We start from the raw sequence: 20,781 nt of genomic DNA on the forward strand, positions 1-20,781 counted from the left end.
AGCCAAGAACCAAGAGGTCGCTGGTTGGTTCCTCAGTCCTTAGTAGGGGGCATGCAGGAGGCAGCCAATCGATGTTCTGCTCTCACCTCAATGTTTCTGTCTCTGTCTTCATTCTCCCTCTCCCTTCTTCTCTCTAAAAACATATTTTTTCAAAAAGCAACATAGAGTCAAGTTCAGGGTAGACACTGCAGGACATATTCAAGTTGAGCAACATAGGTAGCCAGCTAGTAAAAGAGAAAGAAACACAGACACAGAGATAAAGGACATAGTTTAAAAGACAAAGTAGGACAGACAGAAGGGACTTTCTGAAATATCCTGAGTTAGTGCATCCCAGGTTCCTTACAGCTTTATTTGGGTCCCATTTCCATAAGAAATACTGACCTATCTTCTACAAGTTTTCCAGTTGCAGCCTAAAAACTGCTTGGTTTTGTTTGTGTGAGTTAGCATAAAGGAGTCTCTATTTCCTGCAATGAAAGTGAACCTAACAAACAAACAAATAAATAAAATTTTGAAAGAGAAGCTAAGTACAAAATATACCATAGTAGCTGTGGCAGAATCCTGGCCGAACAGAATGCCTACTGAATCTTTTGATTCTATTGCATTCTTACAAAGCTTATATGACTGACTACAAATTAATCTAGATGGTTACACCGACTTCTGCAGAAGGGATCACTGTAGGAATACCTAATCATTGAATTTGCTCCATGGTTCCCATGGCCTGAAAACAATCCCAATTAAACAGTTCTTAATGCAGCATTAACCCTGCTGATCTCGAGTGTTTATTTTTCCCTTTGCATAGTATATGTTATTCTTTCATCCGTGTGACCTTAATCATCTGTAAATTTGTCAGGTATTGTTAAATAAAGTGTTCTAAGTGACCCAGGACCTCAGAGCTCCAAACTACATGCTTGTCTGATGAAGCAAACAGTCAAAAACTGGAAAATTCTTTTCCATGTATTAGCTTTATTTTAAAAAGAAGCAATTGATTTTTGAAACTTAACTCCAAGTCCAAATAGCTCCCTTTTCACAGTGAAAGATTATTCTCAAATTTTCATTATCTAAGAGTACATATATTCCAGTTTAGAATCTTTAAAAGTTTATTTTCTGACTTGTCTTTTTAAGAGTGAAGAAAAATGTGTGTTTTTTTAATTACCATTCTAGCCTAGACCTTTCTTTGCTGCTCAGGAAAAATGTCATTAAAGGGAATACACACAAACACCCTTGCGCATGCACATGCAGGTGAACACGTACATATACACACATACATGTTCATATATATGAATATACATACATATAAATGCACATGCATCTATACTAATAAAAGGGTAATATGCTAATTAGACTGGATAGACCAGACATTTTCCGTTCGTCTGGTCTTCCTTCCGGACAAAGCCATGGTGATGGGGGCCAAGGAAGAGGCTGTTGGGGTGGTTAGGCTGGCAGGGGAGGGTCGTTAGGGGCGATCAGGCCAGCAGGTGAGGGTGGTTAGGGGCAATCAGGCCAGCAGGGGAGAGCAGTTAGGGAAATCAGGCTGGCAGGGGAGAGCAGTTAGGGCGATCAGGCCGGCAGGGGAGAGCAGTTGCAGTGGTTCTCAACCTTCTGGCCCTTTAAATACAGTTCCTCATGTTGTGACCCAACCATAAAATTATTTCCGTTGCTACTTCATAAATGTAATGTTGCGACTGTTATGAATTGTAACGTAAATATCTGAGTGGTTAAGGGGATCAGGCTGGCAGGCAGGTTAGCGGTTAGGAGCCAGAGGTCCTAGATTGTGAAAAGGATGTTTGACTGCTGGTTTAGGCCCGATCTCTATGGGATTGGGCTTAAATGGGCAGTCGGACATCCCCCAAGGGGTCCCGAATTGGAGAGGGTGCAGGCCAGGTTGAGGGATACCTCCCATGCACGAATTTCGTGCACCAGACCTCTAGTGTATAATAAATACACAAAGCTATTAAAATATTGGCTATAGATTTTTATACCCATTCTACCACAATTACAAATGAAGTAATGTATGTATGTGTTACTTGTTTTTTGTAACATTCATCTATCAATCCCTTGCAAATATTTAAAATGAAATAAATGGCAGCCCTTTGGAACAGATGATTGGAGTTATAGTGTATCATTTTGTCTCAAAATTTAAGTTAAGGACCACTAATAGTTTATTTTAAAGTACAAGTGTTTATAACATATAATATGGGGAGGCACAAATTAACAGTTCATTTTGGAAATATGAAACAAGCAGGCAAACAAACATAAAATATTGATATATTAAAAAAGAAAATACATTCTCTCTAAATTCTGATGAATACTTCATGATGGCAAGAGGAAAGGGTAAGTACATGTTGGCAGAACCTTTGGTGCTATAAATCTACAAAGATAAAGAAACAATGAAATCTGTACTTCCAGAATACAATGCTTAGAATTAGTAATTTACTCAAGAAAGAGCCAAAGATAATACATGAAGAAATAGTTGATATTATAAAAGATAATTTTAAAAATTGGACTATTAAATGCTTCCATGTAACAATGCCATTAAGAAGTAAGACTAGTATCCATAAAATTGGCCATATTAGGCTTTTATTCTATATTGAATATGATATTTTGTATTGCATTCATGAAATTATATTAAACTTATTTAAATATGAATCTGTATATTCATCCATATTAATAACAAATATCCATAATATTGATTGCTGTGTTCTATATATTCTTTTACTTAAGTAAAAGGCACTTCACTGCTTGTAAAAGGCACCCAATAAGTATTTGTCAAATGGATTCTTCATTTTCATAGCCAGATTCTCCAGTAGCTTGAAGGATTTAGTGAAAACCATCTGGAAAATTATTCTACTTAATCTTAATTAAGTGTTATTTATACTGTGTTAAACACAGTGTCTAAATTGATATCTAAGTTGGGTAAAATTGCTGGAACCAGAGTACAGGCATTTTAAATTCTGAGCTGTTGTTAGGGTAAAATGATTTAGTACATGGAAACTCATCAGTACCTGAACCATGATAAATACCCAGCAAAAGTTTGCTCTCATTATCATTTTGAAAGAAAAGTTTCATAAGGTACTCCACAACTTGGTGTTTTGATTTTATTAAGATATAACTAACCTAAGAATTATTAAACAAAGTCATAATCTAGACTTTTTTTAAAAAAAAAAAGAAACACTAGAAAAATTTCTTCAGTATTTAAGCTAAGCTCCAATGATAAAACCATCGAGGAAAACAATGAAAAACTTACCAAACTTCTATATGTTAAAAGAAATGTTCAGAAAAATTAAAATTTAAACAAACTTTTAACATATGTGCAACCTATGTGGTAAAGAATTAGTATCCTTAATAAGTAAAGAGCTCTTATGAATAAAAATTAATGAGAAATGCACAAAAGAAAAAAATAATTGTCCAAAGATGGACAAATGAAAAATGTTCAAACTAACGAGAAATCCAAGAAAGGTAATTTAAAACAGCTATGAGCTGCCATTTAAAAAAATAATTTGATTGATTTTCAAAATAATGACACATAATTCTTTATCTGCATGTCTAGAATTCAAAAGCACGAAAAACTGCTTTTTGTAACTTATTTGGCAGCAAAACAGAACCTAATCTGGACACAATGACAGCAAACCAGTGCAAACTGATATGAAGTAGTCATTTATGCCTCCTAGTGTAAATCATGTAATTTTGGCTGTACAAATTACTCATGTTTTGATTATAAAGTGCTTCCCAGACTCTGCTTGGAGTGCTATAAATTAGAAATCATTTGCATCATGTTAACTTTCTAAAATTGGAGAAATACTGAATTTCAAAACCTATCTCTGTCCCTAAAAGTTTTGGATGGGGAATTACGTACCTGTGTTTAATTTGATGTCACAGAGAAACAAAGTCACTCAGTGAGATGATAAATCGGTTCTCTTTTGTGAGTGCGAAGGTAGTAATCTGGCTGTATATCAAAAGCCATCAAAGAGTACATGCCCTTTAATCCCAAATCCTATCTCTGGGAATTTATCATTGCTAAATTACTAGGAAAGTGATGACAGATTGAAGTTTTAATAAATCCAACACAGATGATATGTAATAGGTAAAGACTGGAAAGTTCCATTGTTCAACAATAGAAGGCCACTGGATTACGAAGACTGGCCATACCACAGACTATGAGACTGCCACTTTAAAAGTGATGTTGTTAAGTAACATTCATTTATGTTGAAAGATGCCCTTGATAGTTTGTTTAATAGAAGTAGGCTATAAAAATAATATGTACTCTAGGATTTACTTTCTTAAAAATAGTATTTGCATGTATAAAGAATATTCATCAAAATATTAATGGTGGTTATCCTCGATGGAGGGATTGCAAGTGATTCTAGTTTTTTCATAACTATACTTTGCAGTCAATATGTATTACATATTAATAATTATAAAGGCTCCGTGTATCATGAAGCAAAGCCTGGTTTTCAAAGAGCCTGCTTTTGCCTATAGTAGCATTTAGGGCATTGTTGCTATTTTAAATATATGTGACTTAAAATTACCCATGGAGAATTGGAAATATGAACCATATTGCCAAGGAAAATGTGTGTAGAATTTTAGACTTTATGAAAATATGCCCAAAAGTATATTGGCAGTACTCAAAATCTGACCCATGTGGAGAGAACAGCAAGCTAACCATCTTGACTAGTGGGATATCTATTGAGAATTTATAATGTCTGTGTTACATTCACCAGAAAAAAATATTTGCTATCTTCAGAAATATATTTTCAAAATATGGTCTTTATTCTGAAACTATCCTTTTAACAATACACATAAATAAGAAAGCCGTATGCCCTTTCAGGAAAGCAGTGTGCCTTCTTTATTGCCTTAGAGGTGATAGCATGAGGACGTGCCATCCTACTGCTTGGCGTGGGATAAACAGCTAGACGCAGCAGTACATCTGCAGAGAAGAGAGCTCTGTGTTTTAACTGCCAATTTTCAAGTCGGTGCTTCTAATAGTTCCTAAAATATGTGTCTGAAATTTGGTGCTGACTCTGAATGCTTTATTCCACTTTGGTAGATTATTTCTGCAATTCACGAACAGTTAAATTATATTACTTTTTATTAGAAATGGTGATGTATGTTACTTATTTACTAAAAGAAATAACTTTTTATTTTTCAGAGCTTCCATATGGCTGGGAAAAAATCGATGATCCCATATATGGCACTTATTATGTTGAGTAAGTCTCCAAGTATGATATTAACTTGTTATTAATGTGTCGTGAAATTGTGTTAGTATTTCATTTATGGAGCATGTGTGGCTAACAGTCCCTGTATTTCCCTTTCATCTTACTTTGAAGTATCCACAAAGAACCTAGCAGCACTAGCTAGCTATTTCTTGCCTCTTCCAGCTGGCTAATTTGTCATTCCTTTTCTTTGACTCAAGATTTTAAAACACCAATTGGAAAAGTGTGTTTCATCTTGTCCTCTAAATGAGTGATAATTAAAGATATCAAAGTAAATGCCTTTCATTTTGCAATCAAAATGTTGGGAGCTGACCGGAGGTGTAGAAGAGATGTTCTATTAAACCAGATTTCAAAGACAATTAAATGAAGCAGCCATATTTTCCATTCAAAGGAAAAAATAAACTTTAGATATTTGTTCACTTTTAAAATCCCATTTCAAATCAATAGTATTCTTTCAGTAGATTGGATTTCTATATTATTGGAGGTTGCATTGCCTTAAAGTATTCTGGCATAATATGAGTTATCCCCTCTATGAATCCTTTTATTCAAAATAAAGCCCCTATTTAGGATTAGACTGCATACATATTTTTTTTGGGGGGGGGGAAATCAAGTAATATTCATAATTTTCAAAAGGTAAATATGTGACTTATTTTTCCAGAATCCCCTTTTCTGATAGAAAACATTTCTATTATATATTGTGTAATGTTGTTTATGTTATTTGGGTGAACAACAAAGGTTACATTTTTCTTTTGAGATGTATACTTTCCAAGAAGTGCAAAGGTTGGAAAACAAAAGGCATTCACATTATTTATCAAGATCAAACTCTGTTTTCTCCAATCACATTCTGTTTTAAAATAATAATCTAGATTGTCAAGGGTTATAAATTTTTTTTACTGATTTCTGAGAGGAATGGAGAGGGAGAATAAGATAGAAACATCAATGATGAGAGAATCATTGATCAGCTGCCCCCTACATGCCCCACCCTGGGGATCAAGCCCAGTACTGGGAATTGAACTGTGACCTCCTAATTCATAAGTCGATGCTCAACCACTGAGCCACGCCGGCCGGGCAAGGGTTATAAATTGATTGCATTATTGCTAAATTGTTTTTGTAACAATATTCAAACAGTTACTGGGTTTTTAATAGGCATCAAGCCCTTCTGTGTACTAGGTTTGTATAGATGAATAAGACCCATGTTCTCCCTGCCCTTGAGCATCTTCCTTATCAACACTGGTCTTGAATACTTTGACCCACCATTTTCATTTGGAAAAGCCCCAATTTTGATACCACAGTCAGTCATTTTCAGTCAAAGAGAATTTACCTCATTTTCCACACCTTCTAACATAGTATCTAATATCATGTGGATGCTCAATAGATGAAAAAAGTAAGATTAAATACACGGAGCTATCTTTAATTGCAAAAATAAAGGGAAATCACTTTTAAAGTGTTTAAGACCCCTAAGTCCCACTACATGGCTGACCAATTACAGTATACAAATATTTTAATAATAATGTATCTGCAGTTTCTGGGTGCATTTATCAGCATTAAATGTTTCCAATAAATGCTAGCTTGTCTCACTTCACTGAAGCAGACTGTACTGTGCCAAAGCCTATTACACCTGAAATCCAAGGCAGTTTCATATGAGGAAAGGGAACTGAGATAGCTGACATGCCAGATCTCATCTTTAATACAATTCCTTGCAAAATTCAGAGAATAAGAACATTTTCCTTAATCGAGATATTGGCAAACTCCATAAAAAGCCAGATAGCAAATATTTGGGGGAGGGGGAGGTGGAGGGAGACATATGGCCTCTGTCACAATTACTCAATTCAACCATTGTAACCTGAAAGCAAACATAGATGTCACTTAAATTACTGGGCATAGCGATGTTTTAGTAAAACTTTATTTATAAAAACAATCAGCTGGCTGAATTTGACCTGCATAGAATAGTTTTCTGACCCTTGCCTTATTCTAATTCTTCAGTTTTTCCGTGTCTTCCTCAACTCCTTTTGAGCTGGCATCCAAAGTGGGAAACAATATTTAACTCAAACCTCTCTTCTCTGCTCTACTTATCTGTCATAGAAGTGAGACATCCATATATCAGAAAACAAGGCTTCCTACTTTCTTGATCATTGAGGTGTGTGTTCTTCAAGTAAAGATATGCTGCTTGTTTGTAGTTAATTATTGAATTGGACATCGACTATAACTCTAAAAGAAAATTGTCCTCATTATCATTATACTTCAAATGGTATCCTTTTGTTTGTTTTTGCTTAAATCATATATCTCTCTACATTTCTCCACTTCATCTTTTGGGTATCACCACCATAATTAAGAAATTATTTATATTTTAATCAGCCATGTCCTATGTTAGATCAGACTGGCATTTAACAGTTTCAGATTCCAAATAATAGCTGAGGTCATCATCATACAAGTGAGTCTAATAGTTTAATGTCCCTCAAATTGCATCCAGTTCTATTACTATCAATACCAGTGTAGGCATTATCAGGCCAAGCAGAAAATTGAGATCAATCATTCATGCAAATGTAAAGGTAATTTTAATTAGAATTATATCCCAGTATTTCTTAAAGACATCTTTTGGAAAAAATTAATCAGAATATTTAAAATACCTCAGTTTACTTTATATACTATTACTTGAAATGAGAGATATTTTACACCACAACAAAGATACTTTGTCCATTTGAATTGGACTATGCCAGTCTACATGGCTTGTTTTAATTGTTCAAAAATGTGAATCTCGTCTCTAAGACAGTTATTTTCGCAAGGTATAGTGGTTCTGAATAATAGTTTTGTTTGTGAAATCTACATGAATAGATATGTGAATATTGTAGTTATCCCTTTTGGTCCATAGAGTATTTTTGTTGGAAAAAGTTTAATTTCTTATAGTTAACTTATAAAGAGAGGAAAAAAACAGTAACTGTCTAGTTTAAGTTGCTGTATCAAGTTTATAGTGTAGATATCATAAATATAAAATATAATATGCCTAGATTAAGACAGTTTACAACTGAAGTGATAACATTAAATTCAATACCTTAAATAACCATACATTTTCATTTGAACTTTAATATTTAGTTAATGTTAGCCCTGGCTGGTTTTGCTCAGTGGATAGAGCATCAGACCTCGGACTGAAGGGTCCTGGGTTTGATTCCGGTCAAGGGTACACCTGCTCGGGTGTGTGCAGGAGGCAACCAATCTATGTGTCTCTCTCATATCGATGTTTCTCCCTGTCTCTCCCTCTGCCTTCCGCTCTTTCTAAAAATCAATGGAAAAATATCCTCGAGTGAGGATTAAAAAAAATATATATTTAGTTATAATGTTTATAAACCAAGGTTGTCTTTATGATAAACCTATAATCAAGAAAATGTTGATTCCCTAATACTATTGATGATGGATGATGTATTCTCTGAAGAACTATCATTTTTGATGTTTAATTATACCCCCATTTATGCAATTGAATGTCCTAGTTACAAAATATGAAAAACATTTCACCCCCCACCCAGTGACAGTAAAGCCTGTGCAAGGACATTAGAAGTCCAGCTTGGAGGTCAGTCACTCTCTTCAATGGACTGACAACTGGGAGAAGTCGCAGAGGGGGCTCTTTGTCACCGGCAGGGCACGTCAGGTTGGAATCTGTCTGTGCCTCTGGCGCAGTTGCATGGACACTTATTTTCCTGTCAGCCCCAGCCTGGCAGATAGGAACTCCAGCAATCAATAGCAGGAAAGTGTTTATACAACTTGAAACTGAAGAACCTAGATTGAATAGCTTTCAACCACTATTCCTGACTTTACCTTCCTGAGCCATAATTCTGTCCTGGGCAAAGTCAATGTTAAAGTTGCAGGTTTAATATATTTAAAAGTCAGAAAAGGTATCCTCTTCATCATAGCACCAAAATAGTTAACATTTACTGTATACCAAGTATGTGCCAGGAACTGGGCTGGTGCTCAAGTATCTTTACCACAGTTATTTATCATCCTTTCTCTAGTGATGGGGAGGTAAATTGTCCTAAGTGTACAGTGAGCAAACTGGCTGAAGAAGTTAAGGAACTCACCCAGTATCACACAGTACAGATAGGAATGGTCTTAGTTTACACCCAGGCAGTCTGACTGTAGAGCCCAGATTCCAACCTCTGCTCAAAATGCCTCCCCAAAATTTAATGTTCATGATCCATCATGGTGCAAACAAGCCTCAGGCTCATTACTGGAGAAGAATGAGGAATCACTGGGGAAAGTCTCCTCTCTGGCTCCCATCGAATACGTGTCTCAGCGGGATGTCCAGCAATGGGCAGTCGTGCTGTGCACAGCCTGTGAGACCAGCTTCTGACCCAAGCATTCTGAGCCGTCAGCTCTGCTGCCTACTACTTCCGAGGGCTCTGGACAGCTTGGCCACTGGGAGCAAGATTTGCAAGATTTGAACAAGGTGGAGTCCATCATGTGGACCTTAACGTAAGAATATCAACACTCATTTGGATCGGTAGCAGCATCCTCACAGCTCTGTATGTTAGAGAACAATGGCCCCTACTCATCTGTTTCATTTACATCTTCTCTTATTTCATTTACAGACAGAGCAGATGGACCAAGTTTCTACTCCATGTACCAGCAAAGAGACGTTAGCCCAATTTTTCCTGACAGACACCAAACCCACGATAGTACAGCACTTAGCAACATCTTAAAATGTCCTCAGTTGCTACCCAGAAATGTAACTGTCACTGCTCATACAGGAAGGGAAAATGTTTTAATGAAAAAAAAAAAAAAAATCCTGCAAAATGTAGCGTTGAACAGCTGTGACTTTTGTACAAAAGTCGTTTCCCCTCCCCTTTTGTGAAATTATGTCTGCTGGGTACATGTGGGTTTCAACGGCAGCTACACAATTTGCTTAACTAGCTGGTCCCGAAGATACAGTTTCCTGGAACAGCTTTCATGCAATGCTGCCTCCTCTGGCACAGACGGGGAGGCAGACCGTGCCACCACAGTTAAAACGATAGTGGAGACCGGCAGATGTGGCTTTCATGTAAAAGTTTTACAGGTTTTTCGTGTGATGTCACACATCTGCTACTATACAACACTATTTGTGTGCAATTCCAGCAAGTCTGAAAAACACTGCAAACTATCTTCAATGTAGCATTAAATGTAAAAGGAAAATCATATCCACTTCATGATTAATAGTAAGTATTCGTCATGAGGTAGCAAATTGGAAAGTGGTTAGAGAGGATTTAATTCAACATTGTGTCTTAAGAATGTTTCTCTTCCTATGCCTTTGAGAGATTTTCTAAATTTTCCAAGAAAAAACTGTCTAACTTTATAATTTTTTAAGTCACAACTGTAAAACATTTCCACTTAGAAATAAACAGAAAAGGATAGCCTTTTAATTTTTCGGCTGTTCTTAGAGAGTTTTTTCTATACTGAAAGTTAATTTTTCAAATTTTTAGTTTTTCCTTTCAATCTTCAAAGACTAGCAAACTTTTTTTGATGCTATTTAAACTAGAGGCTTGGTGCACAAAATTAGTGCACGGGTAGGGTCCTTAGGCCTCCCGCCTCCTCCTTCCCTCGCTCCCTCAGAGCCCTGCCACCGCTGCTGGTTGCCCGCCATATTCCACGCCACCCCCTGGTGGTCAGCACATGTCATAGCGAGTGATCGAACCTCTGCTCTCCCGGTCGAACTCCCAAGGGGACAATTTGCATATTAGGCTTTTATATATATATATAGGTTATTTAACAAAGAATTTCTCCCCTGCCCCAATTTCCTCCCCACAAGTTTATGTAATAGAAGATGCTAAACTGAAGTGGCATTGTTGGTGAAGTTGCTCAGTGACTTTCTGTGCTAAGGCGAGCTCTAAATTCTGTAAACAGCATTTGGTCGTATCAGTTGTTATCAGTGTCCAAGAGTATGGGCTGCAGTTTCATTGTATGTCAGCCCCACAGCTTCCCAGCTGTGAGATTCAGAGCAGACAGGTTACTGAGAAGGAGAAGGAAGATGAGAGGTTAAGGGATATTATGTGCCAAGGAGTATTCTAAATGCTTAACATGTTCTAGCTCATTTAACCCTCACATTAAAACCTATGAAGTTTGTATTATTATCACCATTTCATAGATAAGGAAACTGAGGTATGGAAATTTTTACAAATTCTAAATGATGGAGGTAGAATTTGGACCTAGACAGTCTCATTCCACAGGTGGTGTTTAGCACTTTACTCGGGTATGTAGTTAGTACTCCATTAAATGCCAGTTATTTTTTCTTGTTTGTCCCAATGACATGGATAAGACCTTTCCTTGAGGCATTACTGCTTTTCCAGCTCTTTCATGATTACAGCAGCCCCCACCAAATGAACAATTCTAAGAAAAATATTTGACTTGTAGGAAACATTTACTTACTGTCATGTTCAGAGTGTACCATATTGAATAAAGAATAATGTTTCTTTAGAATTAGTGATAATTGCATAAGCCCAATATAAGAGATAAAGCAAGGACTGCAGAGGGTGTTGTCTCTGCAGTCACCTACCACAGAGGGGAGGTTTCAGGGTAATTCCTAAGGAAGTTATTTTTGTCATAATTATCTATCCTATGTATCATCTAATGCACCTGGGGATTTGTGATGATAGTAGCAGGAATGGTAAATCTTGAGGCACTATTTCACTTGCACTGTGCTTTCCCATCCCTCATCCCAATTGACAATCATGCACAGTGAGTAAGGATGAAGCTGCCTAATGCCAGATATAGCTAAGAAGGACCTTTCAATAGAGTAGCTATGTTTTTATATTAATACTAGAGGCCTGGTGCACAAATTCGTGCATGGGTGGGGTCCCTCAGCCTGGCTGGCAATTGAGGCCTATCGGAGGGAGGGACCCCAGGAAGTTAGCTGGCCAGCAGGGAGTGGCCACGGGCAGTTGGCCGGCTGGCCCCACCCCCAATTGGGATGGGGGGCCCAATTGGGGGTGGGGCTGGCTGGGGGAGGGGCCACAGGAGGTTGTGGGGGCGCCGATCAGGGCCCAGATCAGGTCAGTTGGCCACTGCAGTGTGCATCATAGCGACCGGTCATTCTGGTCATCCCGTTCATTCCAGTCACTCCATTGTTCGGTCACTGGGCTTTTATATATATAGATAACATGTTTATACTTTACAAAGTATTTTCTCATATCTGTTAAACAAGCACAACTCAATTAAATTCACAGTCGAACAAAAGGAGCATGTCAAAATAATATAGGTGCTCTTATCTCTAACTGAATGATAATTAGCTCTTTCTTACTGATTCATTAGATTTACATTTTACCCCCCTTACAGCTGACCCAGGCCAATTTTAGTTTGTGGCATCATTCCTTGCAAATAAGCAGTCAGGCTTCATAAGTGACAGCTCTCCTGGCTCCACACACATGCTCTTTATACTACACTAGAAGCCCAGTGCACAAAATTTGTGCACTCGGGGGTGGGGGAGTTCCCTCAGCCCGGCCTGCACCCTCTCACAGTCTGGGAGCCCTCAAGGGATGTCTGACTGATGGCTTAGGCCCACTGAGAAGCAGGCCTAAGCCATCAGTCAGATATCCTTAGCGCTGCCACAGAGGCAGGAGAGGCTCCCGCCACCGCAGCTGCATCTGCCAGCCATGAGCTGTGAGCCCGGCTACTGGCTGAGCAGTGCTCCCCCTGTGGGAATACACTGATCACCAGGGGCAGCTCCTGTGTTGAGCGTCTGCCCCTGGTGGTCAGTGCACATCATAGCAACCGGTCGTTCCGTGGTTTGGGCGATTTGCATATTAGACTTTTATACCTGCGGGATCAGGCCAAAACCGCCTCTCCAACATCCCCCGAGGGATCCTAGATTGTGAGAGGGCACAGGCCAGGCCAAGGGACCCCACCAGTGCATGATCAGGGCCAGGGAGGGATACAGGAGGTTGGCCAGCCAGGGAGGGACCACAGGAGGGCTCCAGGGCATGCCTGGCCCATTTCTCTCAGTCCCAATTGGCCAGACCCCAGCAGCAAGCTAACCTACCAGTCAAAGTGTCTGCCCCCTGGTGGTCAGTGCACGTCATAGCAACTGGTCAACCAGTTGACTATCTGTACCCTGGTGGTCAGTGCACGTCATAGCAAGCCGTTGAGTGGCCTTCGCATATCATTAGGATATTACACTTTGATTGGTTGAACAGACGGCTGGATGACCAGACACTTAGTATGTTAGGCTTTTATTATATAGGGTTAGCATTTTGGCAGTTTGTAATTGGTAATTCCTACTTATCTCCTCTGTACTGTTTGCTCACTCACTCATATCATACAAATTTCAACTGGCTATTGATTTACTTTCTTAATACTACTGTGCAACCACAGATTAGTAGAAAGGCTTATGGCTTCTTTTTACTCTTTATGCCAGTATCTCTCAAATATTATAAAACGATGATCCTTTCCATCAAAATGAAGTCTTATGTCCAATCTTCCTTTTCTTCACTACTGTGCAGGCAAGACCTGGATGGATGCCGCTCACTCACCCTTTACCTGAGATTAGAGATAATGTTTCATGCTGTGAGACACCACCATTGCTGGTTTATTCTAGTAGGATCAAATTTTGTTCTTTATTTTAGTTGCCTTCCCCTCCCCTGAATATCTTTTCAACCAAAGAAAACTTAACTCTTTAATTAAATACACTGTTATTAACTACTGTTTGATCTCATGAACTAACTTATGTAAGAAAACTTCTGGTTCCAAATAAAGAATGTTTTAGGCCAGTGGTTCTCAACCTTGGCTGCACATTAGAATCACCTGGGAATCTTTTTAAAATCCTGATTTCTGGGCCTCATCCTCCAGAAACTCTGTTTCTTTGTTACTGATATTGTGGCCCCACCCCATAACAAAGAAACAGGTGATTCTAATGTGCAGCCAAGGTTAAGAACCACTGTTTTAGGCACTCACAAGTTTAAATTGGTTTAATTGCAGGTGGACTTTACAAATAAAAGTGAGGTATTCATCTTGACATCAGAGTTACATAGTTAAGAAAACAAACAAATACACTAATTTTTACAATTCTACTAAATCCGTTTCTTTGTCTAGAAATTAGTAATAAAAGACAAGGGAATTATTACTCTAGCATCAACTTTTCTTTGAGAATATATCTGTGAAGAAGGATGAATGTAATGTAAACACTGACTTTTTTGGTTTGTTCGTCTTTAAGCATCTTGTATGAATCTAACAAATTGAATCAGGCTCTTCTTGGAGGTTACACACAAACAAACAACACAGCAGCGCACCATATGGCGCAGCGCAGGGGCACCTAGTGGTAGAGACAGCAAAGTGAGGGATTAAGGAGAGGAGCAGGAATGGTCAGAATTGGGAGCACTGTGCTGTGTGCTCCCAAAGTAGGACCATACTCCCTCCTTCTGCTCCTTCTTTACTGGGCCATGCAAACATGAAATGGCCTTGCAAAGGGGAGCAGACAATCTGCACTCCGGGAAGTGTGGCTTACGGTGGTTGCAGACAACCTTTTGAGCTGGATGTGACCTTTGTGGGGGTATTCTCCCTGTGCTGAGAGGACCTAGAGCCCTGTGAGAAGTGCTGTCTCTCCTGCTGAAGGAGGGGACCCCATCCCTGCAGCTCATTGCTAGGCAACCAAGAGAAAACTATCACCATCTCTCACTGGACAATTCTGTTTGCCTCTTGCCAAGACAATGTTACATAACAAGCAGATTATTGCTATTATGCTATCATTTCTGAGATAGCTTATGTATTTTGTTAATTCCCTCTTTGGATTAAACAAGCCATGTTTCTTGTGTGTGAACTACAGATGATCTCATGTTACCAATCAATATCATCACCTACTTGGGAGTCATATCTTAGACTGAGACTAAGTTCTAAAGTTAGCACATAAAAATGAAAATTGCATACAATTATCCTAACAATCCCTTAAGAGCGTACAGTGTTGGAGACTAGCATACTGAAAAAACACAGCCATTTCTTTTCCTTTGGTGTTGGAAAAAAAATTCTTTCCGGAATCAAAGTAGTTGGCAGGCATTTAGTCTTTTTGATCTTTAATAGATACCTAACTGGAATCACATTCAGCTCAGAGAAATGTTCATATTGTTGGAGGAATAAGGGAACTGCATCAAAATAAGGAAACGGCAGGTTGGTGTCATTCTTTGGGCACCCTACTATTAAACAAAACAGGATGGTCACCTGATCAGGCAAAATGTAATACCCTCCTCCCCCACATGAGAACAATATATATAGTTTCACCTCTTTTTAAGTATGCAGATAACGTTCTTCAGAATTTTTGTGTCTGTCACAGAACATGATGTTAATAGTTTGTCCTAGCTTGCATCCATGATTTTGAATTTACAGGCTGGTACAAGATTACACTTAGCTTCCCTGGCTTTTATCTGTTAAATGAGTAGTTTGGATTAGGTGATTGATGAGGTCTCTTCCAGTTCAAGGAACATCCACTATACCTTGTGTTAATGAGAATAAATGTGGCTGTTTTCCTGTATTCAGCCTCATTAACTTTCTCATTATGATGGCTGATCAAAGAATACTTAAAATACTTTTTATTTGGCTAAACAATAACATACAGGGGTGAGCAACAGTAGGTTTATAGTTGTGAGTACACAAAACAAGAGTTTATTCTTGTATTGTTATTTATTTGTTTATTTATTTATTTATTATTGTATAATTACTGTATTGTATTAACTGTAAACCTACCTTTGCCCACCCCTGTCCACTACCATTCTTTTATTATATTTTAATGATCAGAACAATCCAATCATACACATGTTATGGAAGGGTGGATTATTATAGCAGAATCTCCTTACAAAGCTGTGGAAAAAAATAAAAATGTATTTGGTTCCTATAGACAGGAGACTGATGTTAAGATTATCATTGAAAGGGCAGAAAGATAAAGATAAGCTTATAAACCAAAGGTCAAGGTAAGAACTACTGTATTTTTCACCACTGTCACAGCTGAATATATTTGAAGGGATATTGCTTTCCCATTTTTTCTGTAATACAAAGTCACATTATTAATCATTATTTATTACTAGTATTTAACAAATTTCATACTTATCTAGGTGAAGTTACATTATAACCGACTCAGCTAATTATATAGTGAAAATGGAAGAATCACAAAAATGTTATCAAATTTCACATATTAAAATTCAATATAGCTAAGTAAGATGAACTTTAAAATTGTCAAGAGAAAATAGTCTGTTCTATGGCTGAGAAGTTGACTGGGTCTACTGCAGGCAAAACCAGTAAAATTAGTTTGGCATTAATTTGGTCTGGAAGAAAGTCACCATTAGAAGTTTGGTTTCTGAAAGGTTATTAAGGACCACTTGTTGAGACGGCCATCATGTAAAGATAGTTCCAGTTTCCATTAAGCACAACACTCACACATGGAGGGTGACCAAGTCCCCTCATGCTATTATTCTGTCACTTTCTTTCGTTTTAATTAGGCATCAAAAACACATGACTATATTTTCAGATATATAAAATGATAGGAATAGTTGTCTTTTTTCTGTAGTATTACTTAGTGATTTAGTTGGGAGCATTGATTTAATATGTAACTATTAGTCAACCCAGAAAAATAATAGCTACCTTCTATTAGGCATTTTACATAACTCATTTAATCATCACCATAATGTTTTAGATACTATTATACCTGTTTTGCAGACAGAGAAACTTAAACTTAGAGAAGCCAGGCCATCAAGCTAGTAAGTGGTAGCAATAGAGCTGCAGTCCAGGATAGAAATGAAGAGACTTTGTGCTGTCCATATCTAAAATACACTTGCCTCCAGGACTCCAAATATAAAAATAATGTTAGCCAACTTACATTTATACAATACTTTATTTACTTTGAAACTTTCACATATTATATTTGAGTGCTCTTCAAAACAGTCCTCTGACGTGGATGAGATATTTATAGATGAAGCAGTTGCAGTTCAGAGATATTCGGGGAATTTCACAAAGGCAGTGCCTGATAGAGCCTTCAGACTGGTAGCGTAAACCCCCAATGCTGGTTTGGTCTCAGAGCTGTTAGAGAATGACAACTCAGACTCACTGTAATTGGCTTTCACTTTGGTGAAACCCAAGAGGTACACCTGAGATTGAGAGTAGCAAGAGTCAGGTGGCTTCCCTGGCCTCTGTTATTCCTCATGACCTAACCTACCACTTACAGGTGACTTTTATGTGAGTTCCCACCAGCACTTGAGGTTCTGCCATGTTACCACATAAAGAATTTCTTGCTAAGTAAGTACTATGTTTTCATTTCTTACTGCATCACCGGCCCTGAGGAAGACCTAACAAATCCTTTTCAAAGTCTGAGGCAAGACAAGCACGGTTGTGTTATTTAATACCTCCATTCTCACTCAGGTACAACTTTAAGCATATTCATAAATATTAGTGCAGAATCATCTTTTCATTATCATAATTGCCAAAGGCAGGGTGCAGGTTCAACTTCCGGTATTGGCAAGGACAGGATACAGGAAAATTAGAGTTAGGACAAACCCTGAGGGAAGCTGAAAGGCAACCCTTGGAGGAGACCCTTCTGGCTTGAAAACCATGTTACCCTAAACCAGGCCTCCTGGCTAGCCTACTTCATGCTCTTATTGCTAGCTCACTTCTCACTTTCTACAAAATGCAAAACATGCCCACACACATATATTTTTTCTTGTGAGACGTGATCAGTCCCTATTTCTATATACATAATCACTGGGCTCTTTAAAAAAATCATTTAATAATCCAAACAGGGTGCTATAATTTTACATTTTTGTTTTCAGAAAATCAGCAGGTAATTTACAATGATGGGAAAGTTTTACAATGAACACTGACTAAAAGAAATTTAGAATCACTTAAAAAATAAGTGTATATTTGTGTCAGAACCACATAAATCAAACTTGTTGGGTTTGGCACTGCACAGAGCTGGATTTGATTCCTGCATCTGCCCCTTACTTTGAGGTCCACAGGAAATTGCTTACCCTTTCTGAGGACCAGAAGAATTATAAGCATGAAGCCTATTTAGCTGAGGTACATAGTACTTGCTCAACAAATATTAATTCCCATCCCTACCATCCACCATTCTCCCTTTATTCTCTCCTCTGACGTACTTAAGGCTGACATTCATTCTGCAGGGTTTTTTTCCATGAGTTGTGGCATCTATTAAATAGAATTTAAATCTGAGTAGCTATTATGTAACTTTAAAAGTTTGCTAAATGGTACATTCTTCTGAAATATGCAACATTATGCCTTACATCTTCTTTATGTACAGATTTAGAATAAAAAACACAAACTTAGCCAATGTGGGGGTCTAAATTCTCCAACCTTGCATGTGTATTATGGAAAGGAACAAAAAATTATGTGAAAATACACCCCCATTACAGTTGAATGAAACTGTCATCTTGTCCAGCAATTTTCAACCTTTTTCCTCTCATTACACACATAAACTACTTAGTAAATTCTGTGGCATACCCAAAAATATTTTTTTCTAATCTGACAAAAATAAGTTTAATTTAAATCCATTCACACTGAACAGCTATTGTTGTGTTGGCAGTTGTCATCTTATTTGACAATCTAAGGGAAAAGAAGTCAGTCAATGCCCCTGCCTAAATAGTCAGGTATGGAATGTTTCCAAGTTTCTTGTGGCACACCACTATGCCTGCCATGGCACACCGGTTGAAAATCGCTGATCTGATCCTCAGCAATGGCATGATTTTAGAGTGTGTTAATGATGTAAAACTCTACAACAGTACTTATCCCTCAAAAAGCAATCTATTACAGACAGCAATGAAGTAACTTGTTGCCACCTTTATTTCCCCTTGGTGCTGCTGAACTTTTGTTCTCTATTCCCACTACTTCTCTTTTTCCTTTCTTCCCTGGGTCCTTACCTTTTAAGAACAAGAGCCTCCTGCCCGCACTGAGCCACATGGTCATTTCTTAGTGGCCAGGCATCAAAAGGTTCTGTGCAGATTCTAGGCATCCAGACAGTAGGTCCTTTTCTCTTTAAGACTCATCTAAAGTATTGTTAAATTTTGTTTTTCTGATTCCTCCTGCATTACTTTCTAGCATATAAAAGGAATAGCTATGTATTTTATTTCCTCCTGGTCTGGGTGGTAATAAAGACACAGTAGGCAAGAATAAGACTTTTAAAAAACTTATTCTCACTCTGATTATTGGACTTGGAAACCTGGGGAGTTTGAGTATTACACAGAATTGGGTATCATAGAATTGGAATTATTCTCATGTTCTGTTGACTCAGGATCTGCTACAGTCTTGCCCCCAGCCTTGTCCATCTCCCCTCATTAGCTCTCTTTTCCTGTCTCCCTCTTTCCTGGATAATCCCTGACATCGGTGATGTTGTATTCATGATTCCTCACTGTTCTCAATGTCCTTGGTTAATTCTTTGATTCTCTTTGGAGTCAGACTCCAAAGTATTCCTGTATCCGTGGCTATGTATATCATTATATGTGAAAGATGTGTATGCACAGGTATATATCACTTACAATAGTCATATTTTTGGAGTTCCATATTTTATAACTTAGGCTCTATTGTGACTTCACATTTGAATCACTCATAAATAATTTATTAAGAAATAGCAGTCCAGTTCAACATAGAATATAATACAGGTCAGACTATTCTCACCCCTCCTCGCACACTTTAATATCTAGTTCCCTAGAAAATATGATTCTTCATAGTCATGAAGCACCTCTTATTCAGCCTCTTAGGCACAAGTAAAATATTAATTGGTACATTGTACATAGCCAGTAAATGATGCATGGCATTTACCCAAATGCAGATTGGTTAAATCACACATGCTAGCTTCATATAAGTTCTGACTGTCATAGCATATATTTTATGACAGAATTAAACTGAAAATAGTGAGATTTGGCACCTTCCATGCATACCTGCGCCATCTTTGCATTTATTCAACAAATACTTATTGAACACTGGTTACCCCATGCCTTAAAGAAATTAGTAGAGCCTCTTTGACCACCTTAGAAATATTTTACTTATGGTACAATCTCCAGTTGAAAGCTGCTCTCTTCTCTCTCACACATTGACCCAAAGATCCATTTCTAAACTATCAACTGAAGTCAAGAAGTTGACCAGTGGATATAAAAGGTATTATTCTTGATTATGCACTAAAGAACCCAGGAGAAGCAAGGTGGGGTGAACAGTCTGGACTATGGAGGGAACACAGGTCATGCAGACCTGTCTCGTGTGTACTGATTGGCCCAGGATGTACATCTGTCCTCCTGTTTCTTCCATGCCCTCCTACAGTGAAGGAGGTAGCAGTCAAACAGAATGCTGACCTGGGACTACCTTTGGCAGCATAGCCGATCAGCTACAAATATTTCCTCTGCTCTGGGCATTTCACATTTCTGAACCTTCTGATTTCATGAACCCTCTATTCTGAAGCACTAGTACTCCCCAAGGCTCCATACAGAAAATGAGACTTCCACACAAATCTTATCAGGCTAAATCTTATCAGGCCTTAGTCAAGTACCTTTACTTACTTTCTCGGCTTCTATTTCATTTTGTTTTTTATTGATATTTTACAGAGAGAGGGTGAGAGAAAGATTGATTGGCTGCCTCC

General features: G+C 38.0%; 1 protein-coding gene across 3 annotated transcripts in view; it reads left to right on the plus strand.

The window, feature by feature from the left end:
• The window catches only part of MAGI2 (membrane associated guanylate kinase, WW and PDZ domain containing 2), a 1,132,900-nt gene that overhangs the window by 852,875 nt on the left and 259,244 nt on the right, over window positions 1-20,781 (plus strand). For all 3 annotated transcript variants that reach the window (XM_081102532.1, XM_081102533.1, XM_081102534.1), the window contains exon 7: window positions 5,147-5,204. In XM_081102532.1, the coding sequence (XP_080958658.1) occupies window positions 5,147-5,204 (58 nt within the window). The remainder of the gene's footprint in view (window positions 1-5,146; window positions 5,205-20,781) is intronic.

Source organism: Myotis nattereri, assembly GCF_964212035.1.
Source record: "Myotis nattereri genome assembly, chromosome: 11".
Taxonomy (NCBI): domain Eukaryota; kingdom Metazoa; phylum Chordata; class Mammalia; order Chiroptera; family Vespertilionidae; genus Myotis; species Myotis nattereri.